General features: G+C 38.3%; 1 protein-coding gene across 8 annotated transcripts in view; it reads left to right on the top strand.

Moving 5' to 3' along the window:
- The window catches only part of gramd1bb (GRAM domain containing 1Bb), a 242,619-nt gene that overhangs the window by 26,338 nt on the left and 190,374 nt on the right, over positions 1 to 25,907 (top strand). For 7 of the 8 annotated variants that reach the window (XM_073929691.1, XM_073929690.1, XM_073929689.1 and 4 more), the window contains exon 1: positions 5,238 to 5,680. The exons of the other annotated variant lie outside the window; for it this stretch is intronic. In XM_073929691.1, coding sequence (XP_073785792.1) covers positions 5,571 to 5,680 — 110 coding nt within the window. In that variant the 5' untranslated portion in view covers positions 5,238 to 5,570. Of the gene's footprint in view, positions 1 to 5,237; positions 5,681 to 25,907 lie in introns of those variants that run through there. 8 annotated transcript variants of the gene reach the window in all.

The following is a 25,907-nucleotide window of genomic DNA, read 5'->3' as shown; positions in this document are numbered from 1 at the left end:
ATAATAATAAAGACCAACACATATTTAACCCTTTATTAGATGAAAAGAAGCATATATGGTTTGGTCATTGACATTGATTACATTCATTCATTCATTTTCCCTCGGCTTAGTCTCTTGGTCGCCACAGCAGAATAAGTTGTTTAATAATTGTTTAAAAATGAACAAAAAAAGATAGAAAATAAATAAAAATTTCGGTACGATTGAAATGAAAAAAATCTATACCAAAAAAAAAAGTTAAAAAAAAACAAAACTTAAAATATACTAAAAGTGAAACAGAAGTTACATAATGCAAAACATTATTAAAATTGTAATTATATATTGGTACTGTAACTAAGGCTTTTTGTCAAAATACAATACAATACAAATGCTTAGGAAGTAGCTTAGAAACATGTAAACAAGATAAACAGAAACACAGGAACAGCCAACATGAAATGATACAAAAGGATGGCATAATATTAAATAAAATATATGATATTTTATAATATCACACACACACACACACACACACACACACACACACACACACACACACACACACACACACACACACATATATATATATATATATATATATATATATATATATATATATATATATATATATATATATATATATATATATATATATAAACTAAAATTAACTAGTAATGAACAATCTGTTTGCATTTTTGTCTCATCAATATAAAACCTTGGAAATAAACATACTGTATAGCTCTTTCATGTTATTTCATGTAAGTTATAAATGTTAATTTTAAAATGAATATGAACTAAAACTAATAAATAATTTAGAAGTAGGCTATTTGTCATGCAATGTACAATTGAAGTCAGAATTATTAGCCCCCCTTTGATTTTTTAAAATATATTTTTTTAAATATTTCCCAAATTATGTTGAACAGAGCAAGGAAGTTTTCACAGTATGTCTGATAATATTTTTTCTTCTGGAAAAAGTCTTATTTGTTTTATTTTGGCTAGAATAAAAGCAGTTTTTATTTTTTTTAAAAACCATTTTAGGGACAAAATGATTAGCCCCTTTAAGCTGTTTTTTTTTTTCTTCGACAGTCCACAGAACAAACCCTCATTATACAATAACTTGCCTAATTACCCTATCCTGCCAAGTTAACCTAGTTAACCTAGTTAAGCCTTTAAATGTCACTTTAAGGTGTACAGAAGCGTCTTGAAAAATATCTAGTCAAATATTATTTACTGTCATCATGGCAAAGATCAAATAAATCTGTTATTAGAAATGAGTTAATAAAACTATTATGATTAAAAAACATATATTGGGGGAAAAATAAACAGGGGGGTCGAGCTAATAATTCAGGGGGCTAATAGTTTAGACTTCAACTAGTTAACTACACTGTTAGACTTTGCCTGTTAATAGTTAGTTATTTACTGCAAAAAGGCCAGTAAAATACCACATACATTCTTTACAGTTCACTACTGTAATATGCACGGCATTGTGGGTAATTTTTTTAAATCACAGTAACTTACTGCATATTAGGAATTTGCAGTATTATACTGTAATCAAAAAAATTAAGTACTGTAGTTTAAGACAAATATGAGACAGTTAATGTATAAAAAGGGGCACTTGTTTTCGGAATTTATTAACACTACCCTATAGTAAATACTAAAATTAAAGGTTTCCTACTGCTAGTGTAAAATGTCAATAAATTACAGTGAATGTACTGTAAAAATTGTCAAAGTGTAAAATTAAAATGTTATAAAGGGCATTTTACCATACAATGAAGTTGCGTACGACGGTTTTACTGTCAAATGAAATTGCAGTAGGGCTCTGCTACTGTAAAACACATTTACAGGTAAGTTGCTGTAAAGGGGCAGATGTGGTAAGTTACTCCAAAAATGCAATACAATGTCTAACAGTGTATTGTTAATAAATGGAACCTCATTGCGCAGTGAGCATGTCTACATGGACATCCATTTTAATACGATTGAGACAATACTTAAAGTGCAGTACAGACATATAAACACTGCAGTCAAATTATTACAGTCATGTTAGTCAATACACACACGCTGTCTGACACTATTCTCTCCACTATACTGAGTCAGTGAAGGACAACAGGCACTTGCATCACTTGCATCAGATGTTTGTTTTTGTTTTTTTTTCCACATTCATTCATTCATTTTCTTGTCAGCTTAGTCCCTTTATTAATCCGGGGTCGCCACAGTGGAATGAACCGCCAACTTATCCAGCAAGTTTTTACACAGCGGATGCCCTTCCAGCCGCAACCCATCTCTGGGAAACATCCACACTCACATTCACACACACACACTCATACACTACGGACAATTTAGCCAACCCAATTCACCTGTACCTCATGTCTTTGGACTGTGGGGAAAACTGGAGCACCCGGAGGAAACCCACGCGAGGGCAGGGAGAACATTCAAACTCCTCACAGAAACGCCAACTGAGCCGTGGTTCGAACCAGCGACCCAGCGACCTTCTTGCTTCTTGCTTGCTGCGACAGCACTACCTACTGCACCACTGCCTCACCATGGCGTGCAGTATCAAATTAAATTAAAACTACATTCTTTCAGCAGTTCCTCGCATTCAATATCTCGTTTGTCACAGGGGCATGCATGAAATGTTCCTGAATAAAAGTGAAAGTGCCAAACTGCAGTTAAAGTTGACATTAAAAAAGAAACACCCAAAATTTCTTGCTGTAATTATATGCCATAACCAATGCAATCTCACGACAATTCGTAACCTTTTGATTTAGTGGCTAAATCGTATGAACTCGTATGATGTAATTCGTAAAATTTAGTACGATTTGCTCATCACCCAGTTACGGTTGGGGTTAGGGGTGGGGTTAGGTGCCACGCCTCCTTTTTAAAATCGTACAACTAGCCCCTAAACTGACAAAACGTAAAATACTTACGTTTCCTCGTGAGATCAGGCTGGCTACATGTAAAACGGGATCATGAAAAGAACATTCAAACAACTCATGTAAACACCTTCATCATATTCATGTCGTATTCAGATTAAGGCAAATAATTTGATTACTGATGTCCATGTAAACGAGTCAGTGTAACCAATATATCCAACCGTGTAGGAATACGAAACAATAACAATACTGTATTTACCTCATTTCTCTTTGTCATTTACATTCGCACAGATCTGTGTGTGTATTTTTGCACACTTTCTACTTCCAGTCTCTTTTGTCTCGTCTCCTGTGACTTTACGGATGATGAAGATCGCATTTTGTGACCCAAATGAAAGCACATTTCACCGTCTGCAGGGCCGCCTAATTACGTAACACTCATAAAGTCAGATGGAGAAGTTAATGAGATGTTATATTTAACCACATTTCTGCTCGATCCTCCTTTTGAAAGCTACACGCCGACAACTTCTGTGTCTCGTCCAGTGAAACTGACTTCAGCTCTGTCTGTCTGTCACATGAGCAAATACAGTTGTTCATTAAGTTCAGCTTCTTTCAACTCTTACATTTGGAAAGATTAATGGCTCAGTTTTAGTGAGCAGCCACCAGAGACCTGTGGCCCATTTGTTCAAAGTACATTGAAAATTTCACCCTAATTATAGTTTTTGAGGTTAGTGACTGATGAGAGAGGAAACGCTGTGGAAAGAAGGCTGCGTTCCAGAAAACTTTGGATGTAAGAGTCATTGTTGTGCTTTTAATGTTATCTATACACTCTAAATACAGGTTCTTCAGTGGTTTTTGGGAGTGTTCAAGGTGCTATGTAGCACTCTATTAACAAAAAAAAAACAACCCATTCAGAAAACGCACCCCTATATATATTTCTGGAGAGCACCAAATACATCCCAGGAGTTACTTTTTTGCAGTTTTTGTTTTCACGTATCCACTAGAGGTGGCTGTGTATGCTTTCTGAGATATCAAATTTCTCTCACGAGTGCCATTCGCACCTGGTCTTCTTATGTAAATCCACCAGAGGCTGCTGTCGACTGACTGAATAACTGACTGACCGACTAACCCACCCTCCTCCTTCCCTAAACCCAACCGATAGTGTTTTCAAAAGCAATCCAAAAAAAAAAAGAAATGCCAGCAAGAAGGTCGCCGGTTCGAGTCCAGGTGGCATTTCTGTGTGGAGTTTGCATGGTAGATAGATAGAATTTCCACAGTCAACTGATTTAACATGACACAGAACAGCTACATTAAAATGCGTGCGTAATGTTTATGTGTTATAAAATTTAAGCTCTAGCACAATTTTTTTTTTATCAAATTACTTCTCCATGTCGTGTTTTTATATTCGTTTCACGAGCATTACTAATCGTTGATGATACAAATGTGCAGTTAATAGACACTCTATATGAATAAAACGATTTCTCTCACGTGTTCATCTCTACAGTTTGTTTATTTATTATTTTTGAAGAAATTATACACATATTATACACATATTTGGGATTTCTGGCCGTCATTCTCACCTTTAGGACACAGCGGAGACATTTATTTATTTACACAGCCATACAGTAATTCTAAAATTAATAGTAGTAATGGTAATACCAGAATGGAAAAAGATAACATTTGATCAAAATAATCCACTGCATTGGGATAAATTATATAACCCGATGCATTGGGTTAAAATAACCCATAGTTGGACAGTAGTAATAGTAGCAATAGTAATACCAGAATGGAAAAAAACAACATGTTATCAAAAAAAATAAATTAATTAATTAATTAAAAAATTAAAAAATAAAACTATGCAGTGGGTTATTTTTTATTAAATATAAATTTTCCCCTTATATAACCCTTAGTTGGGAAGGTGCTATAATAACCTATAGTTGGGTTATATGTTGGGGTATTTTTAACCCAACTATTTTTACAGAGTAGGCAAATAACAAACTGGCCAGCTCATTCAACTTAGTCAGAATTTGGCCACTTGAATAATTAGAAATTGTATTTGTCTTAAAACCTTATATCGATAATTTCCATAATTTATTATGGCATATCAGTCAAAATGGATTAAATGAGCTCATACAGGGGTCATATTCTGGACTTTGTCAGTGGGAGGGTCGGTATTTCGATCCACCCGAACCCCTGTGGTTCTGCTTTTTTATCGGCCACACCCATTACAGGTCTTTCAGTCTCTGCTAATAAGCTGATGATCTGAATCAGATGTGTTTGGTTAAGGATGCATTAAAAATGTGCAGAGCTGGTGGTCCTACAGGAATGTGATTGAGAAACACTCAAATATGATTTCTAGAAAAAAAATAATAAATTCACCTGAAGCAGCAGACACGCATGCGCGTCGGAGAGCAACAAGACTCGCTCGTTTAATTTTCCCGGTAATCCTGAGAACGCTGGGTGTATGTAGTTCTACTCTGCTCTATTCCACCGGGTTAAATCTGATGGAGTCAGCGTTGCATGACAGCACCGTTTATTCACTTTCTGTCCCGCCATGAAGTGAAAATATGCGCTATTTTCTCAGAGCAGTTGAAGTGTGCGACCCATAACTAAATGACTGCGGCGCTTCTCCAAACCCCGCCCGTCTCTGCTGTCTCCATCCTCGGACTCAAACGCTGACAGGACAGGAGTCGCTGACACTGAGGTAAAGTTCTCCGGAGTTTTGGAGAGATGGCGTTTGGACACCTCATACCGCAGCTCAGGCTGGAAGAGACACTGAGACCCTTCACTAATCTGCAGAAACACAGCAGCTCGCCTGGAAAGAGCAGAAAACAGCAGAGGTAAGAGTACAGAGTCGAGGTGGTAATTTACACTGCTGTACTGTAGGTTTTATCTGTAATGTGATATAAAATAAAGAGAGCCAGAAAAAGGCTTATGAATTAGTTATTTATCTAATGTTAAATTATTATAATTTAATTATAATACTAAAAATAATTTATTTATTATATTTGCATAACTATTTACATTACACAATTACCATTTACATTAGTAAATAATAATAGAATAATTAATATTATTATTAATAATAATAATAATTATTATTATTATTATGATTGTTATTATTATTACTATGATTATTATTATGATTATTTCTGTAAATTAATACAATTTTAAATAACATAACATATACAAAATTAACAAATTTTATTTTAACAAAATTATGTATTAAAAATATAAAATTTAATGAAAGTTAAAATAAAATAACATTTTATTTACACTTACATTATTATTATTTTATTTTGTAACAACGACAACAAAGTCAATCAATCAAAATATTTTTCATTTTAACACATTATTATTATTATTATCATTATTAATATTAACTGATAGATAATATCTAATAACATGTCAAAACAAATAAAAAAAAATATATATATATATTTTAATAACAACCGCATTATTAAAAAAGTATTATTATTTTCTTCTTCTTCTTCTTCTTCTTCTTCTTCTTATTATTATTATTATTATTATTATTATTATTATTATTATTATTATTATTATTATTTGGTCAAATAAAATCATGAAAATGTCTATAATTGATTATAATTTATATAATTAATTAAAGCCAAGGTTATGCTTTTAGAATACATCAGGGTGTTAAAAAACATCTATTCTTAAAGTGAATAATAATAATACACATTATTATTATTATTATTATTATTATTATTATTATTATTATTATTATTATTGTTATTAATAATAATAATAAATGTTATTAAATTAACAGTTTATCATTATGTCTGTGTTTTATGAGATAAAACAAATTTTAAAACAACATGTGTTCAGAAACAACAAATATTTTGACCAAGTTATAGCACAAAAATAATCTGCGTAGCGGATGGACCCACATACCCCTCCGGTCTTCACTGCTGGGGGGGCCCCCGCCCTAATGCTTGTGGGTGGACCCATTCATTTTGCCCTATATGCCACTGAGCCTATGGCACAGCAGACACTTATGTCATTGTGGTACAGTAGCTTTGTTTGTCAGTCAACAAACCGAACCCCCGTCCCAGAGTAAAAGGCAATATTCCCGTACACCTGGAGAATGTGCTCAGATTGGAGACAAGAAAATGGTCTGAAAATGTCATCACACTTCTCGAAGCTCTTCCCCGACAGAGTCATGTCCAACAAGAAAATCAATTTGCCCAGATAATCTCATCGTGTGCGTGTTGGGGATCACAAATTACATTTCTGAGCCGTGCCATTGATCCTGAAGAGCAGCACTCATGTGAGACGCGTTTCAAAAAGATCCTTTTAGAGACTCGCACACTGCGCTATCGATTCCTCCAGGAGAGCCTAACATTAGATGTGATCATCCATTCCAGTGTAATAGAGCGCGGCTTTCAGGCCTCTTTAAGATATTTTATGTGCTTTGCTCATGGAAAAGCTAAAACTAGTACCCAATCTGTTCTTTTAGCGGCTAATGGCAATTTCAAACCCGGCCTTGCTGGGTCTTAAGGGTTTCCATGAGCTTGTGCTTCAATATAGACAAAATGGACTGTAAAAGCAAGATTTTTTTTTTTGTTATTCCGCTCAACAAAGCCATTGCAATAGAAACTAGTATATACAGACTCATAGGATAGAATTTAAAGGGTTTACTCTTTGTCTTTGGTCAAACAGACAAATTAAGTTTTGGCCAGTGTTGTGATAGTCAAATGGGTCCAAAACAACATACATCCACCAGCCACATTATTAGGTAAACCTTTCTTGTACCGGGTTGGACCCCCTTTTGCCTTCAGAACTGCCTTAATCCTTCATGGCAGAGATTCAACAAGCTACTGGAAATATTCCTCAGAGATTTTGCTTCATATTCATAGGATAGCATCATGCAGTTGCTGAGGATTTGTCAGCTGCACAACCATGATGCAAATCTCCTGTCCACCACATCCCAAAGATGTGGACTCAATCCTCTAATGGATTGAGATCTGGTGACTGTGGAGGCCATTTGAGTACAGTGAACTTTGAGCACCCTTTATGACATGGTGCGTCAGGCGACGCAGTGGTGCAGTAGGTAGTGCTGTCCCCTCACAGCAAGAAGGCCGCTGGTTCGAGCCTTGGCTCAGTTGGCGTTTCTGTGTGGAGTTTGCATGTTCTCCCCACGTCCACGTTGGTTTCCTCCAAGTTCTTTGATTTCCCCCACAGGCCAAAGAAAAGTGGTAAAGGAATGGGTAGGCTAAATTGTGTGTAATGTATGAGTGTGTAAGGATGTTTCCCAGAGATGGATTGCAGCCGGAAGGGCATCCACGGCATAAAACATGTGCTGGATAAGTTGGCGAGGTGGTTCATTCCGCAGTGGCAACCCCAGATTAATAATGGGACTAACCTGAAAAGAAAATGAATGAATGACATTGTGTTATCCTGTTGAAAAGGTTATTTATTTATTTATTTTTTTAATCTACAAATACAGCATAAACAGGCAACATACACAAATTCCAAAGATAATTGAAATTCAAAAAAACTAAAATAAAATTAAAATAAAAAAAAATAAACAAAAGGAAGACATTCACAGGACGCCAAAAACAGATTCATAATAGCTTACAATAGACAGAGCTTTTACATTTTTTACAGCTTTGAGAGACTTCATTAACAAAATAAGTTTGTTTACAAATACATTGTATAAAGGGGGAGATTTTGAAAGTCTACATTTGTGTATAAAGAATTTAACATTTAAAATAATAAAATTAACAAGTAGCCATCAGAAGATGGAGACACTGTGGTAATAAAGGGATGGACATAGTCAGCAACAATAGGCTGTGGTGTTGACACGATGCTCAATTGGTACTAATGAGCCCAAAGTGGGCCAAGAAAATCTCCTCCACACCATTACAGCACCACCAGCAGCCTGAACTGCTGATACAAGGCAGCATGGATCCAGGCTTTCATGTTGTTGACGCCAAATTCTGACCCTACCATCCGAATGTGGAAGCAGAAATTGAGACTCATCAGATCAGGCAACGTTTGTCAAATCTTATGTCAAATTTTGGTTAGAACGAAAATGAACCACGTCCACACTAACATTTCACCTAGCATTTTTGAAAGGCCTCTTTCCACATTATACCGCTGAAAATGCACATCACATGACCACACACAAAAACAAACACATCAGCTGTCTCTATCTATCGTTTTTTGAATCTATCAGGTAATGTGTCACAGCGTCAGTACACTGCTTCAATCTTACACTTTCACACTTGTACTTAGTAATTTTTGTGAAAACCTCAGATACTGTTGGCTGGTTTCTGTTGGTTGTGCACTTTTTTTTACCAACCAAGTTTGTCGACTCCATTATAATGACACGGATCACTCTGCCTGTTCATGCCAGAGTCCCGCGGAAGGTGGTCATCTGTGTGTAACTTCTCTTTATTATGTATGATGTAGTTATAAGCAAAACAAAGACCATGTGGGTCAGGTAGTTGAAGTGGTAGGCTACAAATAATTAATTCATTATAAATTAATGAATTCTTCACAAGTCACCTACGATGACGATGCAATCGTCCATCACGATGTTTAACATAAGACATCGTGTGAGGCCAAATTGGCATTGAAATTAGAATTGAATCAGCTAAATTGCTCATGGTGTATGTGTGTGAATGCAAGAAGGTATGGGTGTTTCCCAGTGCTGGGTTGCGGCTAGAAGGGCATCCTCTGCATAAAACATATGCTGGATAAGTGGATGGTGGTTCATTCCGCTGTGGCGACCCATGATTAAAAATGGGACTAAGCTGAAAAGAAAATGAGTGAATGAATATTCTCTGTCTTAGTTGTGCTCATGCCACAGCCATGTCACCCTGCAGCCCAAGACCGGTTACTCACTGAAGCTAAGCAGGGCTGAGCCTGGTCAGTACCTGGATGGGAGACCACTAGGGAACACTAGAGCTGCTTTTCCACTATCATGCCAAACCGTTCTAAGAACACTTCGGTACGGTTACGGTTGTTTCTCCACTGAGCCTGGAACGGCGCGGCACGATTACAAACCGTTCTCGGCCCGGAATTCTCGGCACGGTTAGACAACCGTGCTGAACTGTGCTGACAGATTCTGTGTGTTGACGTCGCGACTCGGTTGCTAAGCTACCACAGCTGGCTCAGCAGAAGCGCGCTAGTCATCAGACATCCTCAATAAACTACAGTGCATTTAATATAAAATAATGATTCAGGTCTAAACGATACAGTTTGAAAAGGGTTTTAAAACCATAGAGCAGTCTCTGGCAGAGAAGTGAATAACTCATCACATTCTTACAAAGATATTTTATTCATTAAAGTTATTATTTTATTGACTTGAATACAGACCTACTTCGCCTGCCTGAATGTGAGTTTATTGCACGCAGCACTGTATTTCACAGCACAAAACTCGCTCTGATCCGAGAGAGACATGCCAGCGACTTGCGCTGCTGACTTTTTTTTCCTGCTGCGCATCGAATAAAGCGAATAAAGTCACGCTTTGCATCGTCGATGTCCAAATTCCACAACTACATCACTATATCCATGGAACACGAACTTGCAGACTCTTTTAACAACGAGGAAATAATTTCACTTTTTAATTCGAAGCCAGGACAGCTTGTTAATACCGGCGAGACCACCTGAAGGGCGGCGTGTTCGTGTTGTAATGTCGGCCGTCCAAAAGACTTTGCTTGAAAGCTTTACAGAGCGGCACTGTAACTGTCCAAGGTACTGTTGTATGATTTATATAATAGCATATGCACTAATAAACAAGTCAAAAGAATTAATGAATTAAATAATTATGGATTCTTAAATGTCAGTATTGCTTTTATTTAAAAAAAATATCAATAGGCCTACGTTTTGACAAATGTTTTATAAAAATAAAATGAGCAATTTTCATCATTTCAGCTATAGGCAATTATATGATTCAGTTATACACAAGTTATATGACATTTATGAGGCATGTAACATGTTTCTGTGTTTTTGTTTTTTTGTGGTGATCTTTAATATGGCTACGCAAATATTTTCTAAAACGTCTAGCAATAATTCGCTTACAGCTTGTTAGTAAATTATGAACACAAAAATAATTATAATAATAAAAATAAAATGATCAAAATAAAAAGATAATAGAGCAGCATTTTGCTAAATATAATAGTGCTTTATATGCTTTAAATCCTGCTATATACAGTATGTGTTGTTTCTTATTCGTTTTTTTTCACTTGCTGCATTCTTTGTTTGAATAGTAAAACAAATAACAGTCATCGCTTAATTGGTTTCATTTTACCATCAAAATGTAGTATATTTTATATCATTATCAACTTTTGATATAAAAACGCAGTGTAATTTAATTAATTGTTAAAAATGAAATAATTTATGTGCTGTGTTTTTATTAGTGAAAGTGCCCGCTCACCTTTGACAAGGCCTGTCCAAAATGATATTTCTGCCACTATAATGCAAATGCACTATTATTGTTGTCTTATCATTGTTTATTTTTTTGTTATGTTCAGAGATTTTAAATATTATTTATTTCCCCTCCAATTATTTTCAATCATCACGTTACATTTTGGTAATTTTCCCTCCAAATAAAATTTAGCCAGAGCTGCGCAACATATAAATAAATAAGGGTGCACAGGTACCTATATTTAGCACCCCTATTTGATAGAGCGGCATAACAGTGTTTAGTCACATGGTTGCTTTTGCTTTTATGAAAAAAAAAAAAAAAAATAGTTTCGGCTCTTATTTAACTTTAATTGAACAAAGGGAGCCGTTTACATTGCGTTACCAAGGCAACTACTGATGCGTTTTGTGTAATGGTTTAAAGAGCTTTGTCGCAGCGCGACAGTGGAAAATGAAACCGTATCCGTGCTGTCTGGCCCGGTTTGGCACGGAATGGAACAGTTCTGTTTAAAGAACGATTCAGCACGATAGTGGAAAAGCGGCTTAGGTTGCTGTTGGAAGTGGTGTTAGTGAGGCCAGCAGGGGGCGCTCAACTCATTAGGAGTCCTATTGCCCCAATAAAAGTGAAGGGGACACTACACTGTCAGTGGGCGCCGTCTTTCGGATGAGACGTTAAACCGAGGTCCTGACTCTCTGTGGTCATTAAAAATCCCAAGGCACTTCTCGTGAAAGAGCAGGGGTGTAACCCCGGTGTCCTGGCCAAAGTCCCTCTATCGGCCCTTAACATCATGGCCTCCCAATCATCCCCTCTCTACCGAATTGGCTCTATCACTGTCCCTCTACTCCACCAATAGCTGGTGTGTGGTTGAGCGCACTGGCGCCGTTGTCCTGTGGCAGCCGTCGCATCATCCAAGTGGATGCTGCACACTGGTGGTGGTGTGGAGAGACCCCCCCTCATGATTGTGAAGCGCTTTGGGTGTATGGCCATACACAATAAATGCGCTATATAAATACACATTACATTACATTACACATTCCCATCTTAATTATTCCCACTTTAATTTGTTAATGTTATGAGTTTTCACAATTAGTTCTTCTGAAAACCCTGTTATACTGTAATTGTGTTGTTTGGGCTGAATGGTGTAATAATCTCTGTAATAATCTATAATACTAGTACATGATTTCAGGCATCAGTTGCAGGACTCTATAATTATCGCTTCATCTCTATTATAGATTACATGGCTTTTAGGGATGTTTCATATGAATCATAGTCATGAATATCATGTTAGTTAGGACCAAGATCAATGTGATGTTCAGCTAAAGTTAATCTGAGAGAGTGCAGATGCAGTCATTTTTAATATTCAAGATGTAAATTTGAAGTGAACACATATAGACTTGCACAGAAATGGATTTCTCTCCCAGGGGAATGAAGATTTTGAAGGGCACCTTTTTGAGCACTTAGAAGAGCGATGTAGGAGACTAATAGCTCCCTCCTCGTGCTTAATAAAAGCAGCCCGTCCCGAGATCATTTCAAATCCCGTAACCAATATTGTTAAGCCTCTTTGCCATCGCCGTTCCTGTAATAGAGAGGAGAATTCTTGAGAGACGCTTTAGCTCATCAGCACCCTTGGTTTATTCTCCTTTTCTGAGCCTGAAACACTTCATTCAGACTCCGTTGTTTTGCTTTATAGTCGCTGGAACAGTTTGCATTTGATTTGTTCTGCCTCACAGTAATCGGTTTTAATTTTTAAATGCAAAGCTCCAGGCGACCCTTACAAAGAGAGTTTTCATTACTGGGTTAATAATGTGCTAGTCTCTTGTGACATTCCCAAGGTCTTGTCTTTTTTTTTTCTGATGCATATTGCGCAATCACTTCTAATATGATTAGGAAATTAAATTAAGGTTTTAGGTGCAACATGGTAACCCTACCCCCAGTGACATCACTCGTAGAAGTGCAAGAAAGGAGGAGCGAGAGCTCAAGCTCCCCCTCGCTGGAGCTCAGCTCTGCCCAAATGGCTCTGCAGTGAGCACCACTTGGAATCGTGCAGCTCTAATTCTGACTTATCTCTTATGCATACTCAGAATTACTAGATATTTCAAGAGTTCACACTTAGCTGATGATTTATAAAAGCTTGTTTGGCATGCTGTCCCGGGAGAGAGCCCCGAGCTCAAGGGCTCCTCGAGCCCGGGGCTTCCTCCCGTTGGCAGAGCAAGAGGGGAGCCTGAGCTCGGTGGATCTCAGAACTCCCCTGCTGCGGTAGCTAAGGGAACACAAGGGATTACACAAAGCTTGATTGTATTGTATGTTGAATGTCTTTGGATGGTGGGAGGAAACTGGGGAACCTGGGGAAAACCCACGCGGACACGGGGAGAACATACAAACTCCTCACAGAAACACCCACCGGTCCTGTGGAACCAGGGCTGGCAGTGTTCTTGCTGTGGGGCTCACAGTGCTAACCACTGGGCCGCCGGGCCGCCCAATCAGAGGTAAAGGAGGAGAATAGGGGAGGAGGGGGGTTTCTTCCAAACGAAGATAAAGTGAACTGAAAACTGTGGCTATTTATAGTAGCTTAGGGCTCATATGATTGGAAGATAGTGATTAGCAAATGCGAGACCGGCCGTGATAAATCATAAGCACGTGATCCTCTCGAAATTAGTTTATGAATAAACTTTACAAAGTATAGAATTCTAAGGAAAAAAGATTGTTACGATACTGACTTTTTCTCCCTCAAAATTGTGAAAAACTGTGGATGCGCTGTCAGGGTTGGTGAGGGGAAATGGGTAAAAAGGGGCGAGGACTCAAATGCAGGGAAATGGGATTTTATTAAATAATAAAAATAAAATAAAATGCAAAATAAACTACCCCGAGGGGGAAAACATGAACAAAACAAATACATTCACATACAAACAGGACTGGGCAGACTGGCAAGGATGAGGACTGGAAACACAACTGGACTAGACTTCAAACGACGAAATGTGATGACGAACTGGCACAGGACAGCAAATGTGAGGGGTATATAAACTGTAGAAAATTAACACACAAACAGGTGAACACAATTAACTAATAATGGGTTAACAAGGAGGGTGGGACAAGACAATAGACGGGAGAGAGCATGACACAGAGAGACAACACAAGCCATGCGCTCACTTAACAGGACAAGAACATGCAGCCAATGAGAGAACTCATTAACCGCATGTTCATGACAACAAACACAACACTGAAGCACACGACAAAAGCAGTGACCACAATGTAAACACCGAGCCACGTGCTTTGACAAGAGACGCAAGACACGAGCACACGATAGATAAACACCTTACCGTGCGCTCACACATAAGCAATGCGCATGCTTTATTCTCAGCGCCAACCAAAACTGAAACCAACTAGACGGAGGCGCTGAGAATAAAGCAGCGCGCTGCTGACAGAACAAATACAAACACTAGTACAAGAGCGCGCGCGGCCACATGAAGCACAGAGACAGAAACAGGACCAGGGGTCCGTTCTTCGTACCTCGCTTAAATGATCTAAGATTATTTGGCAGATCCTGGATCTTTTAATCTTGATAACTGATCTCTCGCTAATTTGGTTCTTCAAACAAGTTCGTGAATTAGATTAGAATGTCTGGATAAACTGATCTGAGATCGCTGCGTGTGTTGTGAAGGACAGATCTATCGATCCTCGAAATCATGATCAGCAATGCAACGATTGGCTGACGGCACAGCAGCGTAATGACATCATCTGATTAATATTCAATTATCCATGTGAGCAAAATTACATCAAATTAGAATGGTTTGTTTAATATGACACGCAAGAACTTTCCACATTTGTTGTGAGCTGCAGGCTTTACTCTTTCATTTGTCAAGACAAGAGTATTCATCATGCATTTCAATGCAAATCAATGTATTTAGTTCTACATTTAGAAAAGATTTTCTTTATTATTGTAGCCGTTTTTTAATCGGTGTAAAGAATAACTGGTTGTTTACAAAAGCATTTTCATATTGGTAAAGGCGTCTGCAACTTTTGTGAAGCATCAAATCACTGGCATATTAACTATCAAAACATGTTTATGACTGCATAAATGTATTATTGCTTTTAAAAAAAAAGTCACATATTGTGCATTTCTATTATACACAATTTGTACTAAGCGATCTAAAAAGTTCATACCAATAAGTTTTCTCTTTGCACCACCAGATGGCAGTCTTTGTTCATTTCGAGGGTGCAGATTGCATAAGTTTTATTAATATGTATAACTTTATTTATTTTATTAATGACTTTAACTTTATATATATATAGTTAAAAAATATGTACCATTTTCCCAAGTGTATATAACTACTACTGTAAGAAAATATCAGAATTCGGAACATACTTTCTGTATTATCTTTGCTTGAACTGAGCCGATCTAATCCTGTTTATATGAATTGAACCTGCTCCCGATCAGGTTTGACCTAGCAGAACTGTTGCCATGACAACAACTCTCGGATCAGCTTTGAAGAACGAAACGATCCTGGATCATGTCAAATCGTCAATATCCAAATCCAGCTAACTGAGTAATCCACGTACGAAGAACGGACCCCAGGCATGAGTAGTGTCAGAGCTCTGCCACCAAAACAAGAATTTACAAGATCAAAGTGGCAGAACCCTGACATGCGCATATATCAAAAGTATGCAGAAACGTTTCTCAGCAAACTAAAAATTTCTTAAAGGAATTCGAAAACATGTCATTTGTTTTATCACCATGTCCTTTTAATGGCTCAGTACAGTAGTATCATTAATCAGAAAAATAACAAATGCTCTCTGTCTGAAGACAAACATGAAATTGGTATTTTTGGTTGCTTCTGCAAACACTAAATTTGCCCTTAAATTGTAGATATTATTTCATAATATAACTCGAAATAGAGTTTTCCAAGCGCTCATCAGACACAGCGCTCGCATGATGCAGTAACTTCCCATTTCAGCAGTTAGATTAATGGTTGTTTTGAGCTGAACTCATCGCTCACTGTAACAGAACAAGCTGTCTTAAATAAGTTTCTACAGTATGAGAGAAGAGATCGAGTGTTAACTGTGAAATAATGTTAGCTCTGCTCTTGATGATGTATTCTTTGATTGCATTTACTTGATGGCTTTGTGCACAAATCTAATGAGAACAATATAATTTATGATGTTTTATGTTGTTGTTGTTTTTTTCATTATAAAGCACTTCAGGGAGAAATAATATTCAGAATGTAGGTTTTGGTTTTAATCTCTTTACCTTTTTAATGTATGACTGCAATCCACTTGCACGACAGTCATTCAATGTAAAGGAAATACTGGGTTCCACACAATTGACTTGTGAGGCATGCATATGTAATACACACAAACTAACATTACAAAAAAAGGGTTTGACACCCTTAATGTCAATGTTCACTTAGTGGCCACTTTATTAGGTACAGCTTACTAGTACCGAGTTGGACCTCCTTTTGTCCTTCATATAGATTCACCAAGATACTGGAAATATTCCCCAGGAATATATGGATTTTGGTCCATATTAACATGACAGCCTCACGCTGCAGATTTGTCGACTGCACATCCATGATGCAAATTAGAGATCTGCACGGGACTATATTTTTAATTCTGCTCCCGCCAGGGGCGGACTGGCCATCTGGCAATTCTGGCAAATGCCAGAAGGGGCGGACCAATTTTTAAATGTGGGCCGGTCAGTTTTTTTTTTTTTTTAATGTATTGTTTTTACATGGAGGCAGCTTTTATCTCTTGCTAGATGTGATATTATGATGATGATGATGATGATGATGATAATAATAATAATAATAATAATAATAATAAATGTTAAGCATTTGGACCAATATGCGACGGCCGCCTGATTTCAAGATGGGCTGACCCAATCCGAGGTTACCGTAATCAAATCAATTACGATACATTAACGATTCTTAAGGTAATCAAAATCTGGCAAGAATGTCATATTATTTCACCATCTGTATGCCAAAATAAATAGTGAATGTGCGTGTCCGTGGGTGGGGCTATGTCGGTGTGGTTATGTGGGCTGATGTGGCTACAGTGCCAGGGCTGAATTTTTGTACCAGTCCGCCCCTGGCTCCCGCCAGGTTTTAGTCTGAACCCTACTGTTCCCGCTTATATTCAGCATTTGTTGTCCCGCTGCCTGACCCGCCCCATTTTCCACCCGCCCCGCCCGTTCCAAACCAAAAACCACCCAGCTATACAGAATTAAGACAGCCTATAATAAGCTGTCTGTATAAACACACACACATCACCAAGCAAGTGACACACAGACAGCATCATGCTCTCTCTCATTCACACACACACACATAGACAGCATGAACCTCACACTCTCATTCACACACATGCACATACACACACATAGACATAGAGATGCTCTTCTGCAGACCTCTGCTTTAGCGGGTGCTTATTTGGGTTACTATTGCTTTTCTATCAGCTGGAACCAGTCTGGCCATTCTCCTCTGACCTCTTGCATCAACAAGGCATTTGCACCCATAGAACTGCCACTCACTGGATATTTTCTCTTTTTCTGACCATTCTCTTTAAACCCTAGAGATGGTTGTGCGTGAAAATCCCAGTAGATCAACAGTTTCTGAAATACTCAGACCAGCACATCTGGCAACTGCCACGTTCAAAGTCACTTAATTCACCTTTTTTCCAAACTCTGATGCTCAGTTTGATCATGTCTACATGTCTAAAAGCATTGAGATGCAGCCATGTGATTGGCTGATTAGAAATTTGCATTAACGAGCTGTTGGACAGGTGTACCTAATAAAGTGGCCAGGGAGAGTATAATCTGCTCACTGGTTCTAAATCCTGGAAGAAAGAAGGTGTGAATGTGGTAAAAGCAGAACAGTCACTAATGGTTTATTCTTGCCAAACACATCTCTTTCGCTGTGTTTCATATCTTCAGCCTGCTCTGAGAACTCAATTAAAGCCCTTGAGGTACGAGACCCAGTGCTGGCTTTCAGTAAACACAATCACTAACCGTTATCCTGCCAAATCTAGCGTGCCAGCTTTCTCTGATCAGCTTTTGGCTGTGCCGCCTTCAAGGCGCGGAGACTGTGAGTTTTGAAATTTCCAACTCTCTTTCTCCGAGGCCCTTTTCAGCGTGCAGAGCTCTGTGAACTACAGGATTACCCTTTTCATGCCAGCTTAAGAGAGAGAGAGAGAGAGAGAGAGAGAGAGAGAGAGAGAGAGAGAGAGAGAGAGAGAGAGAGCAAAATATGAGAGGAGGCCAGAGACTTAGATCTTCTTTACTAGAAGTCTTCTGGTTGTGCTGGTGCTGGTCTGAGCAAACGGTTATAGCTGCGATTTTCACTGCATTCATTTCCTTTGATTTAGTCTCTATTTCAGAGATCGCCACAGCGGAATGAACCGGCAACTATTCCAGCATATGTTTTAGGCAGCAGATGCCTTTCCAGCCGCAACCAAGTACTAGGAATCAGGGGTGCCGCTGGCTGCTACAAGCCTTCTTACGACCGTTCATGGTGGTGGTTGTCGCGGACGAAAGTGAAGAGGGGTGGGGTGTCACAGATGATTCCCGGTGGGGTAAAGCCGGTGGTCGTGGGCCCCTATTAACATCTCTGGGGCCCCCCAAAATGCATGGGCCCTTAGTATCGTCCTAACTCCAAACCCCACCCACCCACTAGCGCCGCCCCTGCTGGGAAACCCCCATACACTCTCACATTTACACACTCATACAATTAATTAATTCATTCGTTTTCTTTTCAGCTTAGTTCCTTTATAAATCAGGAGTCGCCACAACGGAATGAACCGCCTACTTATCCAGCATATGTTTTACACAGCAGATGCCCTCCCAGCTGTAACCCATCATTGGGAAACATCCGTACACACTTTCACACACATACACTACGGCCAATTTTAGCTGTACCACATGTCTTTGGACTGAGGGGGAAGCCAGAGCACCCGTTGGAAACCCACACCATCACGGGGAGAACATGCAAACTCCACACAGAAGTGCCACCTGTACCACCTGGGACTCGAACTAGCGACCTTCTTGCTGTGAGGTGACAGTGCTAACCACTGAGCCACCATACCACCCCTACTTATTTATTAATCATTCAAATATGCATGGAACAGACAAAGGTTTGTATTTTTCCTCAGTTTATTGCTGTTTCTCCTGTAATTCTAACAATTTGCATGACCATAACAGTAACAACGGGAGGAGCATGTTTAATATATCAGTAAACTCACAGTAAATGGCACAGAATGTACCACATGAAAGTCTGCAACAAAGCCTGTTAGCCACTAGGTGTCGTAGTTGCACAAAGAACACTGTAAGCGCTAAAGAGAGACGCAGGAGAAATGGGACGGGGATTGTAAACATGTTCATTACAATATAATGTCATTCCAAGCAACATCTGCAAACAAAACAGTTGAGCTTTTCTCAACTATAAAGCATTTTATTTTCTGAATCCGTTCAGGCTCTGTATGGAATTTCAATGTATGTATAGGTCACTTAAATGCTTTCTTCTCCCGTTTCAATGCACAACTTGAAGTTCAGCAGATCATGTTAACACACGTCTGCCTACCCAAATGCATTGAGCTTGTGTCATGTGGTTGGTTGATTCTGTATTTAATCAGTTGAGCAGTGAATGAAGATTCCGGTGAGTGTGATCTGTAGGTCAGTGTAGGTCAGTGCATCAGCTCTTTTTCAGTGGGTGTTGAGCTACAGTTTCCTGCTGGGTTTAAAGAAGGAAGATTCTGTGACTCTTTGATACGGTAAATAGAGTTTGCTTGTTTCTGAGGATTTATCTGGAAGTGTATAATTGGCTTTGTTGGCATGGTGACAGAATGCATGGTGTTGGCAATGAACTCTAATGTAAAAGTGCAACCATCTTCTACACGTTTCTATATTAAGTTTGTCATTTTTCTTCCCATTTTTTTTTCTTTTTACAGAAATGAATGCTAAAGAGTACTGAAAAATCATACTCAAGTTAAAGTACCATTACTTGCCTGATAATGTAGTGCAAGTCGAGTAAAAGTATCTGTTGTAATTATTACTCAAAGTATGAGTAAAAAGTAGCCCTTTTAAAAGTACTTAAGAGTAGTGAGTATTAGGCTGTATAATGCTTATGCGTTTGCATGTAATTTGTGCATGTGTGTGTGTAAACGTAACATTCTGTAGTTCATTTAGTTATTGCCCACTAGGCGCACAACATCATAAGACGTTAATATTAGGTTAGATTTAGGTTGTGATGTCAGTTCACCAAAATCAGCGTCTGAGGACAACGTTATTTGATGTCCAATAACAATGTGAAATGATGTTATTTGGTTAATTTTTTAGCTTGTTAGAAAGTGAGCAAAATCCAACATCGAGTCAACATCTAAAACCGACATCATATTGACGTCAAATACTGACATTTATTCATCAGTTATGGCAACTAAAATCCAACATCTGATAGATGTCATGGTGAAAATGTCCTCAGCTGTAACATCATCAGACGTTGATATTTGGTTGGCTTTAGGTTGGATGTTGAACATTGATGTCGGCCTGATGTTGAGTTCTGACATCAATCCTATTTTCATTTCCAACAAAATGCAATGTACATGACTTTAGGGTACAATGTCAATCTGATGTCATGTTGACATCTTGTGCCTGCTGGGTGTTTAAGGCCATTTCGGTCATCATACAGTGAACATCCGTCACCTTCTTATCAGCGCCATGCATCTAAACTGTCTCTGGGTCATTTCACTCATTCATTTTCTTGTCAGCTTAATCCCTTTATTAATCCGGGGTCGCCACAGCAGAATGAACCGCCAACTTATCCAGCACATTTTTATGCAGCGGATGCCTTTCTAGCTACAATCCATCTCTGGGAAACATCCACACACATACACACTCTCATACACTACGGACAATTTAGCCTACCCAATTCACCTGTACCGCATGTCTTTGGACTGTGGGGGAAACCGGAGCACCCGGAGGAAACCCACGCGAATGCAGGGAGAACATGCAAACTCCACACAGAAACGCCAACTGAGCCGAGGCTCAAACCAGCGACCCAGCAACCTTCTTGCTGTAAGGCGACAGCACTACCTACTGCGCCACTGCCTCGCCCTGTCTCTGGGTAAATGCATGTAAAGATTTTGGACCTCTTCTTGGACACTTTTAATTCCAAACAGTTTGCTTCAATTATAAAGCACACATGTCTTGAGGTAGTTCATTATGATGCGATTTACCTTCCATGTGTGATTTGATTGGACAGGAATCACAGGACTGAACTTTCTAATCCCCATAGACAGGAAAAAATAAAGAATTGACTGCAGGTTGAAGGAAAGTAGTAGAAGTCGAGGAAATAAATGAATTGAATCCATTTTGGAATAAGGCTGTAACATTAAAAAATGTGGAAAAAGTGAAGCGCTATGAATATTTTCCGGATGCACTGTACCACAAGCGTAAGCAAGATCTAAAGCTTTAATCTTATTTTCGCCTGAATCAATTATGAAACACACACAAACATCCAATATTCAAACTTTATTTGCACAGGCTCTTTGTAGATGATCTTAGCAGAAGCTGACGACAGCTTTGAAACATTGATGCCAAACTCTCCTCATCTCTAACTGTCTTCCTGATCAGCGCCACATCGAGTATGATTCACTCTTGTTTCATGGCCAAACATAATTCATGATTCATAACGTTTTGCTGTTTTCATCCTTTACATCTGAACGCTACGGTACGGTGTAATTTCTTTCTCAAGAGGCCATTGTTTATTGCCAGAATCAGCCATTCTTGATATCGGAAAGGCCACGAGAAACTTGATTCCCTGTCACATTAATTTGTAAGCTATTTTGTGACTTTTGAGGATGTCAGCAGCTGACAATGCAATATAGTCTCACTCTCCAGAACAAACAGAATAAAATAAATCAGCTCTCATGCTCTCTGTCTTGTAATTGTTTTGTGATTTTAACTAATAGTATCTGGATGCAGCCTCTGATGCAAGCTTAACCTGCATATCTCAGTGATGCAGAGTCAGACACAATGCACTCAATTGACTGAGTGACGTCACTGTAAGGGGAAGGGTTAGGTGAGCGCATTAAGTGAAGTTTATTTATAAACCAATTTCGAGAGGATCACGTGCTTATGATTTTTCACAGCTGTTCCAACTTTAGCTAATGACTAATCTATCCTATCAGACGATCCTTAACTCACAATAAATAACCAGACTCATCTCAATATCTTAATCTTGAAGAAACCCCCCAACCCAACCCTACTCTCCCTCCTCCTGTTGCCTCACAGCAAAAATGCCCCTGGTTTAATTCCTTTCCAAACCAGGCGACATTTCTGTGCAGAGTTTTGCTCGTTCTCCCCGTGCTCGCGTGGGTTTTCCCCGGGTCCTCCGGTTTCCTCTCACAGTTCAAAAACAAGCACCCTAAACAATTAATCCAAAATATTTTAGCCAAACTCTGAGTACACCTTCTCAGCATCCATCTCTGACACTTAGCTACAATAAGCAGGAAGGGGAGTCATCGAGATCTACCTGAGCTCAAACTCCCTTCTCGCATTGCAACGGGAGGGAGCCCAGGGCTCGAGGATTTTATAAGCTCAGGGCTTTCTCCCGGGACAGCACACCAAACAAGCTTTATTATCAATCATCAGCTAAGTGTGAACTCTTGAAAAAGCATTAGATGCAGCTCAGATTGCACTGCATCAGTGGCCTCATTTACGAAGACTTGTGTTGAATTCATACTAAAACATTGCGCACATGTTACCCACCTGTCAAGTTGATTTAACTGAAAAGGGGAAAAATATCTACTGGGTCTGAGCTTTCCAAATTATATATGAAATTACAACACAATTTACTTGGAATCTCGGGTTCGGGATATCTCACACTAACGAAACAATGCATTTATGAATGGTGTGGCCAAATTTGCATATTACTCATATTAAAATCTCCAACTGCTCAAATAGAAATAAATACCCTTACACAAGAAAACACTTTTGAGTTTGTTGTGTTGAAATTTTCTGTTCTGTATCTAAACTGCTTTTTAGCCCTGGTAAAAAAAAACGTACTCAGGTATTCAAAACAAACAAAAATAAATAAGTAAAATACAATATTCTCACAGCAATTCAGCTCTTTTTGAAGAAAAAAAAATCGAACTATACACAAGTAGGAAATACAGTTTTTAGAGTCTAAACGTCCAAATTTCAATATATATGTGAAAACTACAAAGTCTTGAACGCAATGTAAAACATAGCTCAATTAATGTAAATCAGTGTATGTGTTCCTACGAAAATCCTTGACGATTGAATGATGACATGCGTCCACCCAAATTGGCAGAAGTCCTCACAGAGTGATTGCAATGAGTCTCTCTCCTTGCCTGCATTAGTCCACTGCAGCTGCGGCATGATGGGACAGTCCAGTATCAGTAAGTTACTGCAGCAAAACAATTTGGGACATGAATTTTATGAAGAATTGGCAGGATGGATTAAGATTAAGTCTTCACCACAAGCTGGTGTGCAAGTGAAGTCAGTCACCCTTGACCTCAATTTAGTTTTTTTTTAGAAATTAACTTCTAAATGTAAAAATATACATCTAAATTATTTTACATGCCCAAATGTTTTGCATCAAGTAAGGTAGGAAAATAAAATACATAAATACATATATTCTGACAAATAAAAAAAATTTAATCAGAAACTCTTAATTACATATCAAATTTAAACAATATTCAATACTCAAATTTGAGTGGGTTACATGCGCACAAAGCTGTAAATGTGCGTACACAGTAAAAAATTCAGATGGGAAACACTGCATACGCGGAATCCCACACATATTCTCTTTGTACTTATGAATTAACGTGAAATTGAGCGCACAAGCGCAAAACTCCTCCCTGTCTCCTCTTCTGTATGAATATGCTAATGACTCTACTTTGGCAAAAACAAATGAAAAAGCAATGGTAATAACAGGCAAAAAAGGAAACTTTGAACAGAATGTAAATTGGAGGTGCTCCTTTCGGAGGTAGACCGGAAAAAAATGTGTCATGTGCAAGTTTATCCTCCGGAATTGATAACCATTTTAAAAAATACAGTGGGAGAGTTTAGCTGATGCGGTTAACGCAGTTGGGTCTGAACATCGCACTGTGAGTGAATTAAAAAAGAAATGGTCTGATGTTAAGGTGTAAATTTTTGTAGTGTCTATAGCAGTGTGAGTGGCATAGCTCGTAAAGCACATGGCAGCATGTTTTGACACGTTCGAGCACGAACTCGGTTCGAATCCAGCGTCTAATGAATTCATTCATTCCCCCACTACATATCAGATTATACTATTTTGCCTACTCTTCATTACGAGACAGACAATTAGGAATCATTAATAAGTGTGTGTATTATGTTAAGCGCATTTGAGCATCATATTTTATTTGCACATTTATTGAATGTAAATGTTTCTGATTCTTGTGTGCAAATGTGCCTTCCGATGGTGCCTTTATAGCAATGTGCGTGCAGTCGATCGCTCCGATTACATTGGGAAAACCGCCATTTGCTGAAAATTGCGCTTTAATGTTTGGCTGGTCAACTGCATGATATGAAAACCTTATAAACCTACTAGACATGCGGATGAACCCGTCTCATACAGCTGCCATTGCACGGCTCAAAGACACTTTGTAGAGTGCAATTTAACACAACTGCCTCTAGGAGTCGCCAATGGAAATAAAACAAACGCACACAAGAAATGCACATATGCCAGGCATGAAGCTGGCATGGACCAACACACATTCTCACGTTCATTTCATCGTTAGTAAATCCAAAGGTGAGCGTGAAATCTGGCGTACGCAAAGTTTTTGTGCATACGCAGCGTTGATGCATGAGGCCCTAGGTCTGCATCCAGACCCCTCTCGACGAACCTCCAGTTACGTATTTTGCTGTTCCCAGAAATGTAGAACTAGGTACTTATCTGCAGTGAGTCAGGTTGATTTCTCAAACGAACAGTGAATATTAATTTAGAAATGTGAATTCATGAAAGAAATTAGGAGCCACTAACCTTTGTATTAGAACTGTTTTATTTAACTTTTTTTAATGTAGAATATAATAGGAAAACAGCTGTTTTCATATTATAAAATATCTTTTTTATCTTTGACCCAAGCATGACCATAAGTCATTACACAGAATTTAAAACCACTCCGCTTAGCCAATGTTGTGAGAGGAAAAAAAAAAAAATTAAAAATTAAAAACACACTGGAACTGCATTGCATGTGTTGAATAAATTGATTTACAACACAATTGCTGAAAGGCTGAGATGGAGAACAGAACTGAAGTACATTCATTATTCTGCTTCAGTTCAATAATACACAAATCACATTCAAGCCAAATAGTGGATCTTTTCAATTGATATGCAAATCCAGCAGTGGCAAAACACATGTCGCTCTTCTGTTTGACAACAACATGAGTGCAAAACAACAGAGCAGCACTATGGATGATAATACTTTTATCATTTGGACACATCTCGAACACGTTATCATGCCCTCCTAATGAAGTTCATATAGGCACAAATCATTTTTAATTGTTTAAAAAAAGCTCACCAAAGGCCAAACATATAGACGCCTGATATACACCAAGATGTGAGCATATTTAACATTTATAGGTAATATACAGTGTTTGAAAATATATGTACATATTTGTAATTTGTAATGGGGGAAAAAAATCTTAT

This window comes from Danio rerio, chromosome 18 (genome assembly GCF_049306965.1).
Source record: "Danio rerio strain Tuebingen ecotype United States chromosome 18, GRCz12tu, whole genome shotgun sequence".
Taxonomy (NCBI): domain Eukaryota; kingdom Metazoa; phylum Chordata; class Actinopteri; order Cypriniformes; family Danionidae; genus Danio; species Danio rerio.
This window is presented reverse-complemented; position numbering and strand designations above follow the sequence as displayed.